A 23,200-nucleotide genomic window follows, 5' to 3' on the forward strand; every position below is an offset into this window, starting at 1 on the left:
TCTGCCACCACAGCCCAGGGCTCGGGGCCACAGCCATGCCAGGCTGCTGGGAGCTGCCTGACCTGAGGGCCCGTGTATCCCTCAGCTGTGCGCCTCAGTGCCAGCCCTGCAGGGAAACAGGCCCTGTGTGAAACGCAGGCGCAAGGATGCCTCCCGCCAAGCATCTGCCCCGTGGGGCCAGGGACACGGAGCTTCCCCGTGGCCTCCCCCTGCCCACCAGCAGGGGACAGCTAGAGTGCAGTCTCAGCAAACTGAATTCTGAGACGTGACTTGAAAAACACCTTCTCCCCAACGTCCGCCCAGACTTTCCAGTCATGGAGACCCCTACAGACACAGGAGACATCGCGGTTAGAGCAAATCAACTTTTATCTCCACCGAAAAGACCCATTCCACTGGAGGGGCCCGTGAGCTAGACAGACTTGCCGTCCAGCCCTCCAAGCCCCCTGCGGGGGCGGCCAGGAGGATCCCTGAGTCCAGCTTGTAAACACCAGAGCCAGCCCTGGAGCCTCGGGCCTCTGGAGTCACGGCAGCCCCTCCAGACCCTTGGATTGGGGACATCTGAGGCTTCAGGAGCCTGGGCAGAGCTGCATCCTGGGCTGTCCACTCGGTCACCCCAGTACCAGGGACCACCTCGAAGCCCCCCTCTGGTCGGCCCACAGAGACCTGCTCAGGCTTCAGCGATCGTGAGTCATGATTCGTGTCTTCTGGAGGAAGCAGGCGGAGGCTCCAGCGGCCCAGCCCACCCCTCATCACACCAAGACTGACGGCCTCACTTGTCCTCACGGTGTCCTGATTAAAGCAGAGACGAGGAGGAGCCCAGAGCCAGTTCAGAGCCTGGGCCACTTGGCGGTTGCCGGTGCTACGTGGGCCCTTGGAAAATCCCACAGACCCAGCAAGGTGCCTCTGCCCACCCGAAGTCCCCACACCAGCAGCCATCCACCCTAGGCAGGGGTCCAGATAGGCAGAGGGTGGGCTTCGGTGTTGAACACGTAGGCGTCCAGGCTGAGCAGGTTTGGGTCATCGGAGAAGAGCAAGAACAGATACTTAAGCGTCTCCCCCAGGAAGAAGCTCTCCATCTTGTCCCTGGGCTCGGGCTTCTGAGGATCCTGGACATTGTTGATGGAAGAATAGCCACCCGAGGGGACCTGCGCAGCAGCCAGGGCCTCGTCACCACACGGGGGGCACCCTGCACCCCCCTCAGCCTCATCACCGAAGCACTCTCCACCCCATGGTGAATGTGGCCCCCAGCGCAAGCTCAGGGTAGAGGGCGCCTGGATGATGGCCAGCCCCAGGCGAGCTGTGTGGTTCCACCAGAGCCCACCTGGAAATGCCAACAACCCTCAAGTGACCATGACAGAAACCGCCTCCCCCAGAACCTGGGCTCAGGGGGCCTCACAGTTGCCGCACAGGGCACAGGTCACAGGGCAGCCGGTGGGAGCGGAGGCAGCGGGGGCCTCAGGCCAAAGTCATAGCAGAGCCAGGAGGTGACACTCAGGCCTCCTCCGGCTCCAGCGTGGAGGGCGTGACCTAAAACAGGGCCTGGTCCACAGAGGGGTAGCGCCCCAGTCATGGGTGCGTGTGCCTCCTAAACTGGGGGGATGCTGGGCCCACAGCGGAGACCCTCCCTAGACAGGCCCTGAGAGATGAAAATGAGGGGTGCCCAGCCCCTCCAAGTACTCTGGGTCCCACATACCATGAAGCTCAGTGGGGATGGGGATGCCAGGGCCCCCAAGCTGCAGTGTGGCCACCCCGAGGCTGCAGCAAGCCCGCCCCTCCCGGACCCAGGCCACAGCCACCACCAAGAGCGGAGCCAGCCTGAGCCCCACAGCCCAGCCGTGCCTGTGGCCCGGTGGCCATGACCACGCGGGGCGAGGACAGGTGCTCACCCGTGTGAATCGGTTGAAGCTCTGCAGAATCTCCCAGCCCCAGTCCTGGTACTTGCGGTCCCCTGTGACGCGGTACAGGTAGAACAGGCTCTCCACGGTCTCTGGCCGCAGCAGGTTGTGCCTGTCTGCTGGCTGTGGGCGGAGCAGAGCTCAGGGCAAGGCCAGCCTTGCCAGCACCCTCCTCCTGATGGACCCCGACCCAGGCCCAGGCCCACCTTGACCTCCACGTCCCGACGGCCCGGCTGGGGGTAAAGGTTGAAGTGCACGATCTCGGGACTCAGCCCCGTCTCCATCTGCCAGTTCATCTGGTAACAAGTCTCCATGAGCTCCTGGGCCAGCTCCATGTGGCTGGCGGGCAGGCCGTGGTAGACGCCCAGAGCCAGCGTCCCTGGCAGGAAGCACACCAGGTGGTCCTGGAATCAGAGGGTCTCTTCAGCCCCAGATCCCAGGCCCTGCCCTCAGCCTGCAGCTGCACGGGCAGCCAACGTGGGAGCCCAGCGCTGCCTCGGCCCTGGTACCCTGGGAGGGGAGGCCACGCGAGGGCACTTGGCATGGAACAGCGGAGCTGCCTGGTCCAGGCCCTCCAACCCGGCCCCCACACACCGCCCGAGGACCTGCTACACACCAGGCACGGGGAGGGAGCTGCCCTGGGGAAGCCCTGCCCACCCCAGGTGCCACACAAGGCCTCACTGCCCTGTTGCCAAGACAGGCCTGGCCAGGCAGCCACGGTCCACCCAGGGCCTCCACGTGGGCGCCATGGCCAGGATTTCGTTGTTCTTTTTGACATCGAGACTCAGGCACCTTGGAAGCCAAGGTAAAAGGGGCGGCGGCTGGAAGGCCCCGCAGACACACTCACCATCTTGGCACTGAAGCGGCCGTGGGCAAGCTCCCCCACAAAGGTGAGCTTACTGGGCTCGGAGTGCCGCAGCAGGTGCGTTCTGACACCCTCGATGGCTTCCACGTAGTCTTCCAGCAGCCTGTGGACACCAGCAGTCACCTCACTCTACCAGGACGGTGCATCGGCTCCCGTGGGGCACCAGGGACAGGCACATCCTGGGCCCACACAAGTACAGCAGGCCTGGCCCTTGCCGGACAGAAGGTGCCACCCTGCACAGCCCATGGCCCTCAGTGAAGATGCCCCCCTCACCCCCACAGAGGCCACGGTGAGAAGTGAATGAATACGCCCTCCACATAAATGCCTGGGCCAGGCCTGGCACGGCTGCAGTTTCCTGACACACAGTGTGGCGGGGGGCAGCAGGAGCAGGGGCCGTGGGAGCTGGGGGCAGCAGGAGTGGGGGGCTGCGGGAACGGGGGAGCCGCGGGAGCTGGGGGCAGCGGGCCGGGCCTCACTGTGTCTCCTGCTTCCCGCCCTGGATCCACTGCTTCAGCAGGTACTCATAGTAGCTGTCGGCCCTGGCGCCCAGCGTGAACACGCCCAGGTGGGTGAAGAGGCCGCTGTGGGTATTGATGAACATGGGCACCAGCCCATCCTTCTTCCCAGACAGGCCGTGGATGTGCTGTGTCACCTTCTCCACGGCCTCCTGCGGCAGAAAAGGGGATGGTGGGTTTACTGCCCGGGGCCGAGCTGCAGGGTGAGCTGTAGAGGGGCTCTGTGAGCTCTGCCTCCCCTCACCCCAGCACTGACTGACTCCCAGCAGAGAGAGCTCTGTGCCCAGCCCACAGCTGTCGTCGCCACATGGCTCCTGGCGGCCGCACCACGCAGCCACACAGCCACCAGTGCAATGCACCGGAATGTCACTGCTCCCAACGGGTGGTCACCACAGAGCTGACCCATCTTCAGGATGGCTCTCATCCCTTGCTCGAAGGGACAGCATCTGACAACCACAGGCACTGTCCTCACGAGAGCCCGCCAGGCCTGGCCATCAGCCATGGCTCTGGAGGGACGGCAAGTGTGCCTGCCTTCTGAGCCCAGTGTTGCTCCTGATGATATTAAACGCCCCGGCTCCACGCCCTCCTGGTCAGCTCCCACTCATCCTCCAAGTCACAGCCACCCTCAGCTCCTCAGGGCTCACGCCCAGCTGGCAGCACCAGGCGTCCTAGCCCACAGAGTGGCACAGGGTACCGGGATGTTAGGGCACGCCCAGCAAGGGCGCTCCAACGCAGACACCCAAACCCATGCCCAGCGCCTTCGAGGCCTGGCTGCCTATCCCTGTGTACCTGCAGCAACCAGAGGCCCTGGTGACATGGGGGTGCCCGTGGGGGCCTGGGGCCATTTTCTGAGCTGCAGTGAAAACGCCTTCTAAGCGTCTGCATGGGAGCCTCACGTGGATGGCGTGTGGGAGCCTCACGTGGATGGCGTGTGGGAGCCTCACGTGGATGGCGTGTGGGAGCCTCACGTGGATGGCGTGTGGCAGCCTCACGTGGATGGTGTGGGCTGCACTTCTCACCACAAGTGGTCACAGTTGCTCTAAAGAGGGCTGTGTCCAGCTCATGATTAAAAACAGGGACTCAAACATGAGGCCAAATACATGAGCAACAATAAACTGACCAGCTGTGCTTCATGAAAATGACAATCTGTTATCTATCAAAATACACCATTAACAAAGTAAAAAGAGGCCGGGCACAGTGGCTCACACCTGTAATCCCAGCACTTTGGGAGGCCAGTGGGTGGATCACCTGAGGTCAGTTCCAGACCATCCTGGCCAACATGGCAAAACCCCATCTCTACTAAAAATACAAAAAAATAGCCAGGTGTGGTGGTGGGTGTAATCCCAGCTACTCGGGAGGCTGAGGCAGGAGAATCGCTTGAACCCGGGAGGTGGAGGTTGCAGTGAGCCGAGATCGCGCCACTGCACTCCAGCCTGGGCGACAGAGCAAGTCTCCGTCTCAAAAAAGAAAAAAGGCAAACGAATTGAATAGGCATTTCTCCAAGAAGATGTACAAATGGCCAATAAGCACATGAACTAATCCCCAGCCCCGTTTGTCACTTGGGAAAAACGCACATCAAAACCACCATGTGAGGGCCATGGGGATGGCCACTGCCCACAAAACAGAAGGCAGCGAGTGCTGGCAAGGGCGTGGAGGCTGAGCCCTGGGCACGGCTGGTGGGAATGTGACATGGTTTTGCCGCTATGGAAACAGTATGGTGGGGCCTCAATAACGAAATGATGAATTACCACGTGATCCAGCGATTCCATTTCTGCTACTCAAAAGAAGCAAAGCAGACCCTCAGGCAGGTGTGTGCACCCGCACTCACAACAAAGCACAGCCTCAGGCAGGTGTGTGCACCCACGCTCACAACAAAGCAGAGCCTCAGGCAGGTGTGTGCACCCGCGCTCACAACAAAGCAGAGCCTCAGGCAGGTGTGTGCACCCGCGCTTACAGCAACCAAAACAGCACAGCCCTGCTGTCCACCAGGAGGGAGGATTAAACAAAAAGTGGCCTAGCCACGCCGCAGATATTCAGCCTGAAAAAGGAATTTCTGAAGCGTCTTTCGCGTATGAAGCTTAAAGACGCTGAGTGAAAGGAGCCCAAATAAAAGGATAAATCAGCCGGGTGTGGTAGCTCACGCCTGTCATCCCAGCACTGTGGGAGGCCGAGGCGGGTGGATCATGAGGTCAGGAGTTTGAGACCAGCCTGGCCAACTTGGTGAAACCCTGTCTCTAATAAAAACACAAAAATTAGCTGGGCGTGGTGGCAGGCGCCTGTAATCCCAGCTACTTGGGAGGCTGAGGCAGGAGAATCGTTTGAACCTGGGAGTGGAGGTTACAGTGAGCTGAGATCACGCCACTGCACTCCAGCCTGGGTGACAGAATGAGACTCTGTCTCAACAAATGAAAAAAAAAAAAGGACAAATCGTGTGTGACTGCACTCACATGAGGAACTCCACACAATGAGGTCCAGGAAGAAAAAGCTGAACAGTGTTTTCCAGGGACTGGGGAGGGACATGAAGGGTCACTGTGTGATGGGAGAGCTTCAGTTTTAAGATGAAAAGGGCTCTGGAGATCAAAGTGATAGCTGCACAACAGCGTGAATGTAACACCACCGACCTGCACGCCTGCAACAGCATGAATGTGTGTAACACCACCGACCTGTACGCCTGCAACAGCATGAATGTAACACCACCGACCAGCAGGCCTGCAACAGCATGAATGTAACACCACCGACCAGCAGGCCTGCAACAGCATGAATGTAACACCACCGACCAGCAGGCCTGCAACAGCATGAATGTGTGTAACACCACCAACCTGCACGCCTGTAACAGCATGAATGTGTGTAACACCACCAACCTGCACGCCTGCAACAGCATGAATGTGTGTAACACCACCAACCTGCACGCCTGCAACAGCATGAATGTGTGTAACACCAACCTGCACGCCTGTAACAGCATGAATGTGTGTAACAGCACCAACCAGCACACCTGCAACAGCGTGAATGTAACACCACCGATCTGCACGCCTGTAACAGCATGAATGTAACACCACCGACCTGCACGCCTGGAAATGGTTAAGGTGGTGTGTTTTGTGTGTTTTATCACAATAAAAAACCTGAAAACACACACGCACATACACGCACACACAGTACCTGCTGTGATGAGCAAAAGGTAGCTCCAGGGGAGGCGCGTCCAGCCAGAAAGCCTGCCCCCTTACCTGAAACTTCTTATCCCCTGTGAGACGGGAGAGCTCCCGGAACTCCAGCTGAATGCTGGTCACCTCGGCCACAGTGCTGTCGGAGGTCCACCGTGGCGGGTGGGCAACTCCAGTACCGATGTTCACATCCGAGTAAGGAATCTTGGACGGTGTTCTGAAGGCAGGCATTAGCCGATTTCCAAAATCCTCCTGGTATATGAGCAGAGCAGAGAACCAACGTTCAGGTCACCCAGAGGCCTCGTCTACACCCTTTCACGCAGTTCAGTGGAGACACTGAAGGCTCTCTGGGGTCAACACAGCAGCAAGGAAACGGGCATCACTCTGCACTGAGTGAATGTCTCTACAAGGCCAGTGGTGATCAAAGTGGCTTCATCAGCTCACGAATATGAGCTCAGAAACAGACTCCAGTGCATTTGAAGAGGAAACAGGAAGACAGTCACGTCCCCACAAGTCCACTAAAGGGGTAACTGCTTGAATGCGAGTCCACTATCTCCCTGCAGGACACCCCAAGACACTTACAGCTTTCCTCAGGAAGAGGCTGTCCCCAGACAGGTGGTAGGCACTCAGGAGCCCCCCCAGGATGCGGATCGTGCTCTCAAACAGGTTGACGTCCACGTCCTTTTCAAAGTGTAACTTCTTCGACACCCACTTCCTGGCTTCCTCAAATTCTATGACACAAAACAGTAAAGGATGCAGAGACAAATGGATGGCTCCAACGTTTTCCTATTATCTATCCATCTTCAAAATACATTTGGCTGGGCGTGGTGGCTCATGCCTGTAATCCCAGCGCTTTGGGAGGCCGAGGCAAGTGGATTGCTTGAGCCCAGGAGTTAGAGACCAGCCTGGACAACATGGCAAAACCCCATCTCTACTAAAAACACAAAAATTAGCTGAGTGTGGTGGCGCATGCCTGTGGTCCCAACTACTGGGGAGGGTGAGGCATGAGAATCGCTTGAACCCGGGAGGCGAAGGCTGCAGTGAACTGAGATCGTGCCACTGCACTCCAGCCTGGGCCACACCACTAGACTCTGTCTCCAAAAAACCCACGTTTGAAACCAGGAGGCCAAGGTTGCAATGAGCTGAGATTGCGCCATTGCACTCCAGCCCAGGAGACAGTGAAAGACTCCATCTCAAAAACAAAAAAACAAAAACAAAAAACCAAACCCACGTCTGGGGCGTTATCGTTCCCCTGCAGGGCTTCAATATCACCTCCTGTCTCAAGGGGGTAAATCTTGAAGTCGTCAACATTTGCTAATAAAACGGAGTCAGCAGTGCAGTTGCTATGACCACCAACGGGTCACAATCAAAGGCTACGACACAAAAAAATTGCACACGTCATTTACTGGTGGTCTTCAACCTATTCAAAAAATTAGGCAAATGTTTAAAATATCGCTTAAATAACCGAAGACACATATTCCCAATTCAAAGTGATGTGCTGGTCTATGAAGGACGCTGCTGAGATCTGGGACCAGCGGGGCCCCACAGTCACTCATCCCACCACCCCCAGCTTCAAGAGAAGCACAGCCTGGAAATGTCTCTTGGACGTCCCCCAAAGAGTCCACACTCAACTCCTGCAGAGGTCCGGGGACGGCGGCCCTGTGTGTGCCTTGGGTGGCTGGACAAGAACAGGAACTGACCACAGCCAGCACATCCACTCCCGCACCCAGGAGAAGGGAAAACCCATGGTTAGATGCAAACAGCAGCTTTCACCCCGTGTGCAACCCACACTCTGCCTCAGCACACGAGGCCCACACGGAGGGCTCAGCCCCTCCCCAGAAAGCACCAGGTACCTTTCCTCAGACCCAAGATCCACATGGTGTCCAGCGCGTCGATCAGTGTGAGACCGAGGCCAAACCACTCACTGAAGGACCTGGACACAGGCTTCAGCTCATCATGGCCCCATGCAAACTTGCGGTATCCTTTCCATGCATGCAGGAAGACGTCAATCACGCCCTTCTGGCGATAGTTCGGATGCACTAGTAGGGGGGAGAGAGCACAGGCCATGGCGGACGTGGTCCTGGCGTCGGCACAGATGGACACCCTCGGGCAGAGCACCGCTGTGACCCCCATGGGGCAAAGATGACGGTGGGTTTGGGACGATGGGAAGGGCGGTGGTGGGCACAGCAAAGGCCAGGGCCACAGAGGCTGCAGCAGCCCCCAGGGAGAACACAGCCTGCCAAGGGCCTGAGACCTCTGGAGACTGCACAGGACGGCACCTGTCACCCGACCGCCTGCCTGGGGCCCATGCACCTCCACCTGGTGCCTGGGCAGGCACACCCTCCTTGGGCCTCGGTGGCCTCTGGCCAAAGGGACAAGGGTGGCTGCCCCAAGGGCGCTGGGACGGCACAGTGAGCACAGCCTGTGGAGACGTGGGTGAGTGTGGTGCCAACTCAGAATGTGAAACACGGACGGGTGCAGACCTCGCGATGAACATCCTTGACTCACACACGCTCCTTCTGCCACGTGGGCTTCAGGTGCTCCACGGGAATCGCACTGTGCACACGCGCTACAGTCCCTTCGTTCACTCTTTTTTAAAATTTTTTTGGCTGGGCGCGGTGGCTCCCGCCTGTAATCCCAGTACTCTGGGAGGCCGAGGTGGGCGGATCACCTGAGGTCAGAAGTTTGAGACCAGCCTCACCAACATGGCGAAACCCCGTCTCTACTAAAGATACAAAAATTAGCCGGGTGTGGTGGCGGGTGCCTGTAATCCCAGCTACTAGGGAGGCTGAGGCAGGAGACTTGCTTGAACCCAGAAGGCAGACGTTGCAGTGAAGTGACAAAGCAAGACTCTGTCTCAAATATACACATATATATAATTTTTTTTTTTTTTTTGTAGAGATGGGGCCTCACTGTGTTGTCCAGGCTGGTCTTGAACTCCTGGACTCAAGAGATCCTTCTACCTCAGCCTCCCAAAGTGCTGGGATTACAAGTGTGAGCCACCATGCCCGGCCAACATTGACTAATGTGTGGATTGACACGTGTGTAACGGCACCAAACCACACGTCCTCTCAGGAAAGGTTCTGAGGCCTCCTTGTGCTCATGGCATGCCTATGCCTCTGCCTCTGCCTCTGCCTCTGCCCTCATTAATGCCGCAGAGATTGCTACACATCCCTCACAGGCCCGGGGCTGGGAGTCCCGGCTCTGGGCTCCCTCCCCACCTCAGAGACACCTGGGGGGCGTGATGAGAGCAGGGCTCCAGACTCAGCGACCTGCCGTGAGCCCCCACAGACAAGCAAACGACTCTGGGGGTGGCTGTCCTCAGCCCTGCTTTTCTGTCTGGAGAACGGGAGGGTGAGTGGCTTATCGTGTCAGAGGGTGTCATGAGGTTGAAAGAGGCCTCAGGTCATGCACCGAGCTTGGCCGAAGGCCCGCACCTGGGAGGCCCCCAACAAATGGTGCTGAGAATGAAGTGGCCCCCAGAGCTGCCTGGGACTGGCCAGGCCGAGACAGGGGACACAGCACGGGCAGCAGTCTCCAGGGATCCCGTGGGGCAGCCTGGCCCAGACACAAACCTCCCACACACACCTTCTTCTGCAGCCATGTGCTCAGGGACAGCAGGCCAAGAGCCACATGGTGTCACCAAGGTTGCAGAGCCTGTGAGGACTCAGACAGCAGGGGGATGCTGAAGGGCAAGGTGCACACCAGGGCGGGGGGGCCACCCACCACGGCTGAGACGAAGCCTGCACCCATCAGCCACCAGCCCCTGAGCGCCTGGGGAGGAAGGGGTGCAGGTGTGGCCTCACCTGGTGTGCCCTGTGTCCTGGCCGGTGGCAGGGGAGGCTTGGTGGGCACTTCTGCTCTTCTCGAAGGGAGCTCGGTGCCCTGCTCAGGCTCGATCACCGCTCCCCTCCAGCTTCGGGGGAGAAGGAAGGGCGTCAGCTGCCGTCAAACATTTGTGGCTCCATGTTTCCCACCCCCACGCTCCATACCCACGGCCAAGGCACAGCCCTGCACCCAAAGCGGCCCCATCATCCTGAGGTGCAGGCTGCTGAGTGGCAGGAAACACACAGTTCAGTCCTGAGCTCCCGTGCCTGAGAGCCAAGACCACAGCACTGCTCCAGGGTCAAGGCTGGCCTGAGGTCAGAGACCAGAGCTTGGAGAATCGTGAGAAATACCTCTGCAGAGGCCGGAGGCGGGGGGCCTCTATGGTGGAGGACCAGAGAATCTTTCATCCAAACAGGAGCACTAGTGACAGTGAGGTGGCCCCAGGATGCCAGGAGATGGCCACACAGACAGAGGCTGTCCCTACACACGAGACGCATGGCCACTCAAACTCCCCATCCAGAGTTCTGTCCGGTGGCCATCAGGAACAGCCATGAGGCTGTGTAGAGGGCTTGCCGCACAACCTCCTAACTGTGGCTGGGCCCGAGCGTTCTCTTGGGGCCCTGTGGTGAATCTGTCCCAGGATCAGCAAAAGGCCTCTTACAACCACAGATGGCTTACATGCTGGGAGTACAAACGTGGCACTTCTGACAAGCTGAGGTCAAATCCTCTTTTGCTCTGGAAGTAAAGCGTCCTTGCATTCATGCCAACGCTAACTAGAGCACAGTGGCCCTCAAATTCTCCTCCTGGCCGTGAGGACCCCTCACATGCACATGTCCACGCCTCTCACCACGCGCTTGAGTTCAGGGCCTCTGGGCCCGTTTCTTCGGAGCCCATCTCTCACGGCGGACAGCGCTTGTCTCAGGCTGCTCCTGCACAGCAGCCCTCACTGGCCCTGGCTCTGCCCACACTTTGTAGAGGAGAGAGGACATCTGCGGGGAACCCTTCCTTCCGCCCCAACCACAATCAACTCTGTTTCTAAGAGCGTAACATGGAGCCGGAAACGAGGCTGAGACGCCTCCAGCACCGAAGCTTCACTGGGATCCACTACCTGGACTTGACGAACCGGGCAGAGGACAGCACCCTGGGAGCCTGGGCACCGGGCAACTCCCTCTCCCTCCGCTCTCTGCTCGACCAGATGGGGCTCGGGAAAGGAGGTGGCCCAGGCAGCCAGCGTCCACCTCTGAGCCTGGCTCCCCATCCCCACGCACCTGTGCACCCTTCACACGCACACAAAACATTCTGAAACGTTACTGCATACCATGAGGACATTATCGGGGACCTAATTTAGCTCTGACCTCCAGTTTTAAAAATTCGATTCTGTAATCTAAGGTTAATGAGGACAGATTACAGAGCATACACTGTCAGTTTCAAAGGAAAATAGATCTCAGACACAATGCGTTTCCGCGATCTTGTTTTTCGGAACATAAAGCCCTGAGCGGCGGCGTGCAGCCTGCCCTGCGCTCTGTACCTGATGACTGTCCTCTGCGGATCTCCTTCCGGGCGGGGATCCACAGGGGCTTCTTGCCTTTTTGTGGCCTCCTCCTGGGTCCCGTCCTTCAGGTCTTGGCTTGGGGGTCTAATCTGCAGGTGAGGTGGTCCCCGCTGGACGTGTCTTTGTGTCTTCTGTAGAGAAATTGGTCACACAGGAAATCACGGGGTGTCTGCGAGCTGCCCTTCTTTCCCTCTATGGGACGCCCTCAGGTGCAGCCCACACCTCACAGACTGAGCTGACCTCTGACTAAATTACTTTCGTTTTTCAATACGACAGGCAGCTTCAGAAGACAGCTCCTTAGGAGCCTGGGGACACTGCCGACTGGCTAAACGGCCCCAGACAAAGCGCTTAAGCCCCTCCCACGGTGGGAATATTTCCAAACTCTCACAGGTCCTAAAGCGTTAATAACAAAGGGCTGCAGCAAACACCAGCTCCAGCAACACCTCTGGGTCCCCAGGCCTCCCGCACAGTCATCTGCAAAGTGAGGCAGGCACCCACATCCTCACTACAAAGCACAAAGCTTCCGATGACATATGGAGCTGGGTTCCCCTTGCCAGGCGCCCCCCGCTGTATGATGCGGGCCTTCTAGCCACCCTCCACCACCCCGTTCCCCGTTTCCACACCTGCAGGCACAGAGCCCCGTCCTCTGCTCCCTTCCCCACGTGAACAGGAGCATGGGAAAGCTGCAGACCGTGTCACGGACTGAGGCTTAGGTCCTCCTATGTGAGTCTAGAGACAAATCCATTCTCTCCTATGGCCTCAGTTTTCTGTGGTATTACCAAACCTTAATTTTTATTATTATTACTATAGAGACAGGGTCTCCTTATGTTGCCCAGGCGGGTCTTAAACTCCTGGCCTCACGAATTCCTCCTGCCTCGGCTTCCCAAAGTGCTGGGATAACAGGTTGCAGCCAACATGCCCGGCACGAACCATAATTTTGTACTTCTTTACTGATGGATATTTAGATTGTTCCACTTTTTTTTAAAAAAAAGGAAAGAATGCTTACTTATGGCTGGGCACGGTGGCTCACGCCTGTAATCCCAGCACTTTGGGAGGCAGGTGGATCACCTGAGGTCAGGAGTTCAAGACCAACCTGGGCAACATGGTGAAACACCATCTCTACTAAAAGTACGAACAATTAGCCAGGCGTGGTGGCGCACGCCTGTAATCCCAGTCAGAGTCTTGCTTTGTCACCCAGGCCGGAGTGCAATGGTGCAATCTTGGCTCACTGCAACCTCCACCTCCTGGGTTCAAACTATTCTCCTGCCTCAGCCTCCCAAGTAGCTGGGATTACAGGCGCGTGTCACCACACCTGGCTAATTTTTGTATCTTTAGTAGAAAGGGGGTTTTACCATGTTTGCCAGGCTGGTCTCGAACTCCTGACCTCAGGTGATCTACCCACCTCAGCCTCCCAAAGTGCTGGGATTACAGGCATGAGCCACCATGCCCAGCCTGTTTTTTTTGTTTGTTTGTTTTTTGAGACAGAGTTTTACTCTTGTTGCCCAGGCAGGAGTGCAGTGGCGTGATCTTGGCTCACTGCAACCTCTGCCTCCTGGGTTCAAGTGATTCTCCTGCCTCAGACTCCCGAGTAGCTGGGATTACAGGCGCCCGCCACCACGCCAGGTTAATTTTTTGTATTGTTAGTAGAGACAGGATTTCACCATGTTGGCCAGGCTGGTTTTGAACTCCTGGTCTCAAGCAATCCACCCGTCTCGGCCTCCCAAAGCACTGGGATTACAGGCATGAGCCACTATGCCTGGCCCCAGCCTGTTTTTTTCTTTTAATAGAGATGGGGTCTCACTATGTTGCTCAGGCTGGTCTCGAACTCCTGCATTCAAGCAATCTGCCTGCCTCGGCCTCTCAAAGTGCTGGGATGACAGATGTGAGCCACTAGTTCCACTGTGTTTCTCTAGTCTCTTCCCCACCAGGTCGTGCAATCACTGTCCTCTTCATCTCCCTGCTATTGAGTCCACAGTGGAAGGTCGAAAGAAACTATTAAAATTATGTCACTAAGATCACCTAGTCTTAAAAATCACCGTTATGAGGGTCAGGTGCAGTGGCTCACATCTGTAATCCTAGCACTTTGGGAGGCCGAGGCGGGAGGATCACTTGAGCCCAGGAGTTCCAGACCAGCCTGGGTAACAAAGTGAGACCCCACCTCTACAAAAAATCAAAAAGTTAGCCGGGCGTGGTGGCACATCCCTGTAATCCCAGCTACTTGGGAGGCTGAGGCAGGAGAATCACTTGAACCCGAGATGTGGAGGTTGCAGTGAGTGGAGATTGTGCCACTGCACTCCAGCCTGGGCAACAGAGTGAGACTCTGTCTCAAAAAAAAAAAAAAAATCACTATGGGTTCAATGATCACAGTTTTATGATCTTGTAGGGAAGTTCATCTGAGTTTTACTCCCAAATTTTCTTTCCATATGAATTTTAAAATCATCTTTAAAAACAGAGGTTGGAATTTTGATAGGGAGTCAATGGATTTACAGATGAATTTAGGGAGAACTTAAATCTTTTCTCTTTTTTTTGAGACAGAGTCTTGCTCTGTTGCCCAGGCTGGAGTGCAGTGGCGCGATCTCGGCTCACTGCAACCTCCGCCTCCCAGGTTCACGCCATTCTCCTGCCTCAGCCTCCCGAGTAGCTGGGACTATAGGTGCCTGCCACCACACCCGGCTAATTTTGTTTTTGTATTTTTAGTAGAGATGGGGTTTCACTGTGTTAGCCAGGATGGTCTCAATCTCCTGACCTTGTGATCCACCCGCTTCAGCCTCCCAAAGTGTTGGGATTACAGGCGTGAGCCACTGCTTAAATCTTCATAGCAGAAGAATAAAATGTCTACTTATTTAGGTCTTTTCAAATACCTTGAGTGTTGTACTTTTATTTATACTGACTTTATATATTTTAGTATCAGGATTATTCCTATGAACTTGGTGGCATTCTTTTCTTGTGATTGTGATGGAGATCACTTTTCTTTTCTTTTTCGAGACTGAGTCTCACTATCACCCAGGCTGGAATGCAGTGGTGTGAACTCCGCTTGCTGCAGCCTCCACCTCCCAGTTCAGGCCTCAGCCTCCTGAGTAGCTGGGATTACAGGTGCGCACCACCACGCCTGGCTAATTTGTGTATTTTTAGTAGAGATGGGGCTTCACCATGTTGGCCAGGCTGGTCTCAAACTCCTGACCTCAAACCTCAAGTGATCCGCCTGCCTCGGCCTCCTAAAGTGCTGGGACTAGAGGTGTGAGCCACTGCATCCTCCTGAGATCTCTTTTCAATAACATTTTCTAATTGATTACTGCTACTATATAGCAAAGTTCTCTAAGACTAATTTCTAAGCCGGATGAAGTCATAAGCAGCACACTTGGTAAAGGATGAAATATTCTAACTCACAACAGTCACACTAATAATAAAGGGAATACCAATAATAAAGGAAAATATACAAGTCCTAAGACTCATCAAAGGACACGGACAGCTTCCGGGATGGGAGCACATAGGGCCGTTCATCACCTCTCCCCTCCTGTAAGTGTCCCTGCTTCTAGGCAAGACACACAAGCGTCCACGAAAAGCAGGCACCAGTTTCTGACTGTTGCATTGGAAACATTGCCGACATGAGAATGCCCAGTGCTGCCATGGCACCACTGACTGCTACTCTCAGCACCGTAGCAGGGGAAGCAAATTCGGGAATAGTTTGTCATGATACACGTCATAGGACATCAAAATCTTCACAACCTTTAACTCTTAATAGTTTACGTACAACGGATGTAATGGGGACATTTACAAATGAAGAAAGAATCAACAGATAAATGATTTAGAAAATGATGGTTTATCCAAGCAATGGAGAAGAGCTATAAAAATCTGTATGAAAGGGAATATTCTCATGTGCATAAAAAAAGAAACAGGGACCAATCCAGCCCCTAACCCTCAATTACGTACACACGTGTGTATCCAAATACCAATCCAGCCCCTAACCCTCAATGATGTATACATGTGTTTATCCAAATAAAATTATTATTATTATTTTTTGAGACAGGGTCTCCCTGTCATCCAGGCTGGATCATAGCTCACTGTAGCCTCAACCTCCCTGGCTTAAGCGATCCTCCTGCCTCAGCCTCCCAGGTAGCTGGGACTATAGGCATGTCGTGCCTGGCTAATTTTTTTTTTTTTTTGGTAGAGATGGTGGTCTCACTGTGTTACCCAGGCTGCGCGTAAGCAATCTGCCTGCCTTGGCCTCTGAAAGTGCTGGGATTACAGGTGTGAGCCACCATACCCAGCCACATAAATTGAAAGACATATACCAAGTGTTTTAAGAGTTGGACTAGGAACAGGGGTAATGTGTGGCTGTGTATTCCCCTTTATACCTTCTCAATGTTCCCATTTTCTCTCCTAAGCCCCTATAACATTTGAAATCAGACAGGTGTGGTGTCTTAAGCCTGTGATCCCAGCATTTCGGGAGACTGAGGCAGGAGGATCACTTCAGCTCAAGAGTTGGAGACCAGTCTGGGCAACATAGTGAGACCTCATCTCTATTAAATAATTTTAAGGCCGGGAGTGGTGGCTCACGCCTGTAATCCCAGCACTTTGGGAGGCTGAGGCGGGCAGATCACGAGGTCAGGTGATCAAGACCATCCTGGCTAACACGGTGAAACCCCGTCTCTACTAAAAATACAAAAAATTAGCCGGGCGTGGTGGCGGGCGCCTGTAGTCCCAGCTACTCGGGAGGCTGAGGCAGGAGAATGGCGTGAACCCGGGAGGTGGAGCTTGCAGTGACCTGAGATTGCGCTACTGCACTGCAGCCTGGGAGACAGAGGAAGACTCTGTCTCAAAAAAAAAAAAAAAAAAAAAAAAAAAAATATATATATATATATATATATATATATATATATATAATTTTAAAACAAAAAAATTTGAAATCAATCAAAGTGAAATGTTAACAGAAAGGGATCTGGCCTAAACACAGCCTCATCCCTAACCAGGTCTAGACAAGTGCCAGGGTCTGAACAGGAGAGGCAGTGCAAGTGATCCCTGGAGGGCAGGATGTCTCCAAGTCGATGCTTGAGAAAGACAGAAATATTCACCATCCACCACCCCAGCTGCTCCTGGACACTAGGTACTGGCTTATGGGTCACTTGTGAGTGGTGGAAACACATCTTTCAATGGAAAAAATACCACAGTCTGCTCTCAGGCAGTTATGATACTCCATATGCAAAGGAGACGAAGGACCAAAGAAGGAAAGGAAGCACCTGTCGGCTTTCAAGTCAGGAAAATTCAATTTGTAGACAAAGACCTTGGTCAAAGGCAGAAATCCTCACACCGAAGAGTGTGGAGCAGTGGCCCCATGGCCAATCAAGAGCAGGACTCTCCCATCAGGCACGGCACCTTCTAGGGGCCAATTCCCACCCTACACCCTCTGCCCGGCTAGACCACCCTTGGAGAAGCTGCTCAGCGACAGGAATGCTGCCTTTGAAAGGAGAATGTGGGCTTGCTTCCTTCTGCTTTTTGGTACTGTCCATCCCCTCTCTATTGAGCTTATAGCAATTTTAAAAGGACACATTTTCTTGTTAAAGAAATCAAAGGGCCGGGCATGGTGGCTCATGTCTGTAATCCCAGCACTTTGGGGGGCTGAGGTGGGCAGATCAAGAGGTCAGGAGTTCGAGACCAGCCTGACCAACATAGTGAAACACGTCTCTATTAAAAATACAAACATTAGCCGGGCGTGGTGGCGGGCGCCTGTAATCCCAGCTACTCGGGAAGCCGAGGCAGGAGAATCACTTGAACCCGGGAGGCGGAGGTTGCAGTGAGCTGAGATCACACCACTGCACTCCAGCCTGGGCGACAGAGTGAGATTCCGCCTCGAAAAAAAAAAAAAATCAAAACACCCCCACGGCAGTCTGAGGGTGGCCCAAGCTCATGGGGGCCAATGCCCCAATGCCCCTCTTGCTGAGATCCTTAGCCAGTGGGCAGCAGCCTGCCTCCATCTCCCCAGCCCAGGAGCTGTTCCTCGGCAGGTTACCACTCCCAAGGCCACTGTTAGAAAGCGCTGTCTGTCCCTGTCACAGCCCTGCAGGGAAGTCCACCTGGCGCTGAGGACTCTGGCCACAGGTGAAGCTCCCAAGGCACTCCCACACCTGCTAGACACAATCACAGATGTACCAACAACAGTAACTAACGCCCTAAGGGCCTTCTAAGGCTTCCGAGCAGCCATACCAGTCAGCACCACCCTGGTGTTCTCAACGGCGTCGGGGATTTGGCTGTTCTTCCTGAACCAAACCTTCACTGACAGGACATTTTCCTGGTTCTCCAGCTGCCTCCTGACCCATCCCCAGTCTCCACTCCCCCTGCCCTCCTCCCTGACCCCAATCTTCTCAGCCTGGTGGTGCCCAGGACTAGGCCTGGCCCCTTCTTCCAACGTTTCCAGAGGACACAAACCACCTATACCTAGGGACTCCTAAAACCTGTCTCCCCTGGCAGACTCTGATCCTGGCACCACCTGCCCACCAAGGTCTCCATGGCGCCTCCCAGGCATCTCACAGTGGGCAGATCCAAAACGGAGCTCCTCAGTGTCCCCAAGCCAGAGCCTGCACAGCCTTTGCTGGCCCCTCCACCCGGGGACTTGCCCTCCTTCTCCCAAGGCCCACTCCTGCGGAGCACTCCTCCCCCCACTCAGCTTTTCCCACGGCCAGGTAGCTCTCCTGGCCTCCTGCCCTCCACTGTGTCTCCACCCAGCCAGAGCAGTTTCACAGTAAACATCTCAGACCTCCAGTCCACGCCAAAATCTTCCCGCACACATCAACTGAACCCTCCATGCTGCCTCCAGGACCTGCAGGACCACAGCTGGACTGAGCCAACCCCTGCTCCCTCTCCCAGCCCTGGGAATTTCACCTTCCCGCATATGCCAAGGTCCTCCTTGCCTCAGGCAGTTTCACTCAGGCTCAAGTCTGCCTCTCCCCACCTTGCCCGGTGCCAGCAGCTTCTCAGCCCTCAGATCTTGCCCTCAGTGCCTCGGCCTCCCCTGAACCCTCAGGACCAGCCACTGTTCTTCACCAGCGCCCTGCTCTTTTCCACATAGGATGTACACCATGTGCCACCTGCCTCTGCCCATCTGTGCCTGGCTTCTCACCAGCCTCTCCTACCAGCTGTGGCCTCTTGAGAGGAAACAGGTCTGTCTTATTCAACACTGCACAGTCAGAAGTAAAACAGGAACTGGCCATGGCTGGTCTTCAAGAAGAATGAAGCAAAGACTACGCCTCTCTTTCCCCAAGTATTATCCGACCAGTCCAAAACGAGAGAGAGGTAAACACATGGTAATAAATGGTAAAGGAAAATAATTCTTCTCAATCTTCAATGGTTTGAAATGCCTCTGGATTGAACCCCAGTTATAACACCACACCATTTGCTCAAAGTACCTGTGACGAAATCTCAGGTAAGTTCTCAGGGTCGGTGTCTGCCTTCTGAGGAGCTGGTAAGACGGGTGGATTTGCTGGTTTTAACCCAGCAATTTCTGGCCTCATCTTCTGCTGTTCCTCTAGCCTGAAAGCCAGAGCTGAATAACAGAAGCTATTTTATTTCAAATATGCCACAAGGCCTACAAGAGATTTAAACTGCTTTATAAAAACACTTGGCAGGCACTATCCATTACAAATCAACATTATGATACCTGATAGTCACTGAAATGAATTCAACAATGTCCCAAGGGAATGAAATCTTTTTCAAAACACTTGGCAGTTTGTGTCCTTGTCCATAACACAGAACCCCACATCTTTTGCCTTCCTATTTTCCATTCAGGGACGTTCAGCATGTGGCAGGTGGGCAGGAGCCCTTTAGCTTTGCTCCAAAGAGAAGCATCTTAGACCAAGTGAGAAGAGATTCTCCACGTCCTCACCAGAACTCTGCCTGGTCTTTTCCAAACACACGCTAATGAGTGCTACGAAATTTGTGTGGTTATTTAGGCTGAGTGTTCAAGCCCACCAGCTGACTTACTCTATAAGGGAGGCTGGACATATCAGTACTTACACCAGAGACCTAGAAAGTAGTCAGACAGCATCAAATTAACATCTGTGTTCTAGCCAGGTGGTTAAATACAGCTCTACCTTTCTCTTTATCTTGATTTCTTGCCAATTCGTTGCCATATATGCCTCCTGGAGCTGTTTAAGGTAGAATGCAAGATTGCTTCTGCCCAATCAACCCTCAACAGATACCATTTTCAAGTACACGTGTTTCTGATACCTTTCCAATGGTCAGCCAAGTTGATGTAGAAGAGGAGTCCACAGAAAAGCAGAAAGGCAAGGAGGAAGAGAATCATATTCCGCTGCAATCTCGACAGTTGCTTCCATTTCTAAGGGAGGTACAGAGAATGACATTTCTTACTGAATATATCACACGGAACGTCTCAACTGTCACAAACTGTGAGGACAATAAGGAATTCTTCTGGAAGATCCAGTGTTCAGCTCTATTTCTTTTTTTTTTTTTTTTTTGGAAACAGGGTCTCATTCTGTTACACCTAGGCTGGAGTGTAGTGGGTGGAACGCGGGATGAGCCACCGTGCCCAGCCAGCTCTATTTATTTTGAATGGGGAGAAGTTCCCTCTCAGCAGGGAGTAGGAACATTGCTGGGACAATACTACAGATGTCATTAATACAGTGGAGCAGATGAGACGAGGATAAGAAAAAAGTAGAAACATTTCTGTCACATTTCATCAACAGTGGAGAAGGACTCCTGCGACTCCCACAGATGTAGCCCAGGCACCGCCCAGGCGATGCATAGGTCCGCATGTGGTTAAGTTATCAATGCCCTTCGGCCTCAGACCACCACGAACACACCAGGAGCCAATCAAGAGGGGCTCATTTCTCACTGTACCGAGGGGAGCATACACCACGGGGAACCTCCGGTTTCCGCTCCAAGAGGGGCAGGCGCCTGGGCCAGGACCTTGCAGAAAAGCAAACGAAGCCCAGAAAACCTGCTGGGGCTCTGAGCCCTCCTCCCACCACCGCCCCGCAGAATTCGGGCCGCTGAGACCGCTGCAGGCGAGCCGCCCACGGCTGCCCCGACCAGGAACGCACATTTGCCCCTTTTTGCGGGGAAGGGGTGGAGAGGGCGGCGCCTGGGGAGTCGAGTCCGCCCGCCCAGGTCCCGCTCGGAGCCGCAGTCTGGGAGGGCGGCGGGCACAGCAGCCCCGGGCCCCAGTCAGCCCGGCGCGACCCTCACCCTCCAGCACGAGCGCCGCCGCCAACTCTTGCTGTTGTCATAGCTCTCGCCAAAGCTCAGCGTCACCGAGATGAAGTCCCGATGAGGCGGCGGCGGCGGCGGTGGGTACATGACTACAGTGGTGGCGACGGCCCAAGGGGCCCCGCCCACTGGCGGCGTCAGGAAGTCCGACTGAGAGGAACCGAGAGCTCCGCTTCTCCTGCCCTCGCAGGCAGCCATCGCAGCGCCGTCAACAGCCCGCCCATCACACGGATACGCGACTGCGCGTGCGCTGCGTCTCTATGCGCCCACTGCGCGCGCGCCTGTCTCCGCTACGCTCCAGCGTACGGGGCTGCGTCCTACGGCGACTGCGTCAGACAACTGCTGCGACTCCGCCCTGCCCTCAGGTTCATTGCGCATGCGTCCGGCAGCGCCTGGCCAGGTGTGCTCGGAGCGTAGCTGTAACAACGGGGCGGGCCTTGGTTCGCCTGGGGCGTGGTCGCTGTCTGGGTCTCCCACGTGGTTCGCCTCATGGGTCTGGAGCTGGGCTTCTCTCGCCTCCTGTCGTCTGGCTGCACCGACTTTGCCCACGCCCTCACGGGAGACCCAGACACTAGGGACCCGGGGAGGCGCCCGGGCGGGGCCGCCATGTTGGCAGAGAGTCCCAGCGTCCCGCGCCTCGGTTCCGGAACCCGCGGCGCGGGGATGGGGCTGGGCTGCCCTTGGGCGCCGTCCTGGGCTGGGGGCCACCCTGGCCGCGTGGTCACCGGCAAGAAGCCCAGGGCCTCACCCAGGCGTGGGGGCCGGGGGAAGGACCGGACCCTCCCGAAGTCGCGGACCAGGCCGGGCGGCACCCGGGCTGGGGTGGCTGCTACCCCGAGCTAAGCTGGCTGCGCCGCATCTCACGGTCCCCGGAGCCCGAGCGCTGCGCCTGGACCGGCGCCGAGCGAGGGGGCCAAGCGGCCGGCTGGACCCACAGTCCCTGCGCCATAGGCGGGTCGGGGCTTTCAGACCCGGCTCCCAGCCCTCGAACTCGGTAACCTTGGAGGTCAGCTTGAGATGACTGCGCTTCCTGCACGCCTTGTCCTCCCCAGAAACGCCCAAAATGGCAAAGCGGCGTCCGTGGCCGCCGGAGGCCCTCCCTGCCTGGGTTCTCCCCAGCCGAACCTCACGCCCGGCCCCTCCCTCATTCTCTCCTGGCCAGGCTGCTCCTGCCCCTTGGGCGAATCCGCTGCGTCCCACGGTCCTGACTGTGGCATTTCTGCGTGTCTGGAGGGCTCCCCCGGCAGCGACGTCCTGCTTAGCACGTGGCTCCTCTAACTCTGTTCCCCTGGCCTCCTGCTCTTCTAGGGGTCATCTTTAGGTTTCTGCTGGTCTCTGCCCCCTGTGACACTTGCTGGTACCCAAATGAAGTCGTTTATGTCACACTCTAACAAGAGGCCCTGAAGAAGCCCTCACAAAAACATTAGCAACGGAGCGCCTGCGGCAAACCCTTCTAACCTTTGGTCTTTATGGTTTCAAAGCAGTTTATGGGAACTTCTCTTTTTTAAAAGATTCCCCTTGAGGCCAGGCGCAGTGGCTTCTGTAATCCCAGGACTTTGGGAGGCCGAGGCAGGTGGATCACTTGAGGTCAGGAGTTCAAGACTAGCCTGGCCAACATGGTGAGACACCCGTCTCTACAAAAAACACAAAAAAATTAGCAGGGCGTGGTTGGTGGCAGGCACCTGTAGTCCCAGCTACACGGGAGGCTTAGGCAGGAGAATTCCTTGAACCCAGGAGGTGGAGGTTGCAGTGAGCCGAGATGGCACCACTGCACTCCAGCCTGGGCAACAGAGCAAGACTCTGTCTCAAAAAAAAAAAAAAAAAAAAAAAAAAAAAAAAAATTCCCGTGGGCGGGGCACAGTGACTCATGCCTGTAGTAATCCCAGCACTTTTGGAGGCCAAGGTGGGCAGATCCCCTGAGCTCAGGAGTCCAACCTGGGCAACATGGTGAAACCCCTGTCTCTACAAAAAAAAAAATGAGTCCAGTGTGGTGGTGTGCACCTGTGGTCCCAGCTACTCTGGAGGCTGAGGTGGGAAGACCACCTAAGCCCAGGAGGTCGAGGCTGCAGTGAGCCATGATTGCACCACTGCACTCCAGCCTGGGCAACAGAGTGAGATCCAGTCTCAAAAAAAAAAAATTCCCCCTTTCCTCAATCCCCACCATATGC

The 23,200-nt window shown here is 55.5% G+C and overlaps 1 protein-coding gene and 1 non-coding gene across 3 annotated transcripts; both read right to left on the reverse strand.

The window, feature by feature from the left end:
- Window positions 1-348: 348 nt before the first annotated feature.
- MAN1B1 (mannosidase alpha class 1B member 1) lies at window positions 349-23,157 on the reverse strand. 2 transcript variants are annotated; one of them, XM_003816990.6, is made up of 13 exons: window positions 21,012-23,157; window positions 20,034-20,142; window positions 19,214-19,350; window positions 11,790-11,944; window positions 10,240-10,349; window positions 8,287-8,472; window positions 7,016-7,164; window positions 6,497-6,685; window positions 3,237-3,427; window positions 2,743-2,863; window positions 2,102-2,299; window positions 1,887-2,018; window positions 349-1,145 (listed from the first exon to the last, which is right to left on the reverse strand). In XM_003816990.6, the coding sequence occupies exons 1-13, from the start codon at window positions 21,228-21,230 to the stop codon at window positions 942-944; spliced, it is 2,100 nt and encodes a 699-aa protein (XP_003817038.2). In that variant the 5' UTR covers window positions 21,231-23,157; the 3' UTR covers window positions 349-941. The 2 variants fall into 2 exon arrangements, with proteins under 2 accessions (XP_003817038.2, XP_014201817.2); XM_014346331.5 differs by having other exon boundaries at window positions 349-2,018.
- Window positions 13,743-13,828, reverse strand: LOC112440894 (small nucleolar RNA SNORD62). The gene has a single exon (XR_003028885.2). It is a non-coding gene; the product is annotated as a small nucleolar RNA SNORD62 (small nucleolar RNA).
- Window positions 23,158-23,200: the final 43 nt, after the last annotated feature.

Source organism: Pan paniscus, chromosome 11, assembly GCF_029289425.2.
Source record: "Pan paniscus chromosome 11, NHGRI_mPanPan1-v2.0_pri, whole genome shotgun sequence".
Taxonomy (NCBI): domain Eukaryota; kingdom Metazoa; phylum Chordata; class Mammalia; order Primates; family Hominidae; genus Pan; species Pan paniscus.

Excerpts from the sequence above, each read along its gene's own strand:
- MAN1B1 (XM_014346331.5), bottom strand. The coding sequence starts at position 21,230 with ATGGCTGCCTGCGAGGGCAGGAGAAGCGGAGCTCTCGGTTCCTCTCAG. Across the intron at positions 7,165-8,286 it reads GATCTTGGGTCTGAGGAAAG|AATTTGAGGAAGCCAGGAAG; the intron begins GTACCTGGTGCT and ends TTTGTGTCATAG. Across the intron at positions 3,428-6,496 it reads CAGGGGATAAGAAGTTTCAG|GAGGCCGTGGAGAAGGTGAC; the intron begins GTAAGGGGGCAG and ends TTTCTGCCGCAG.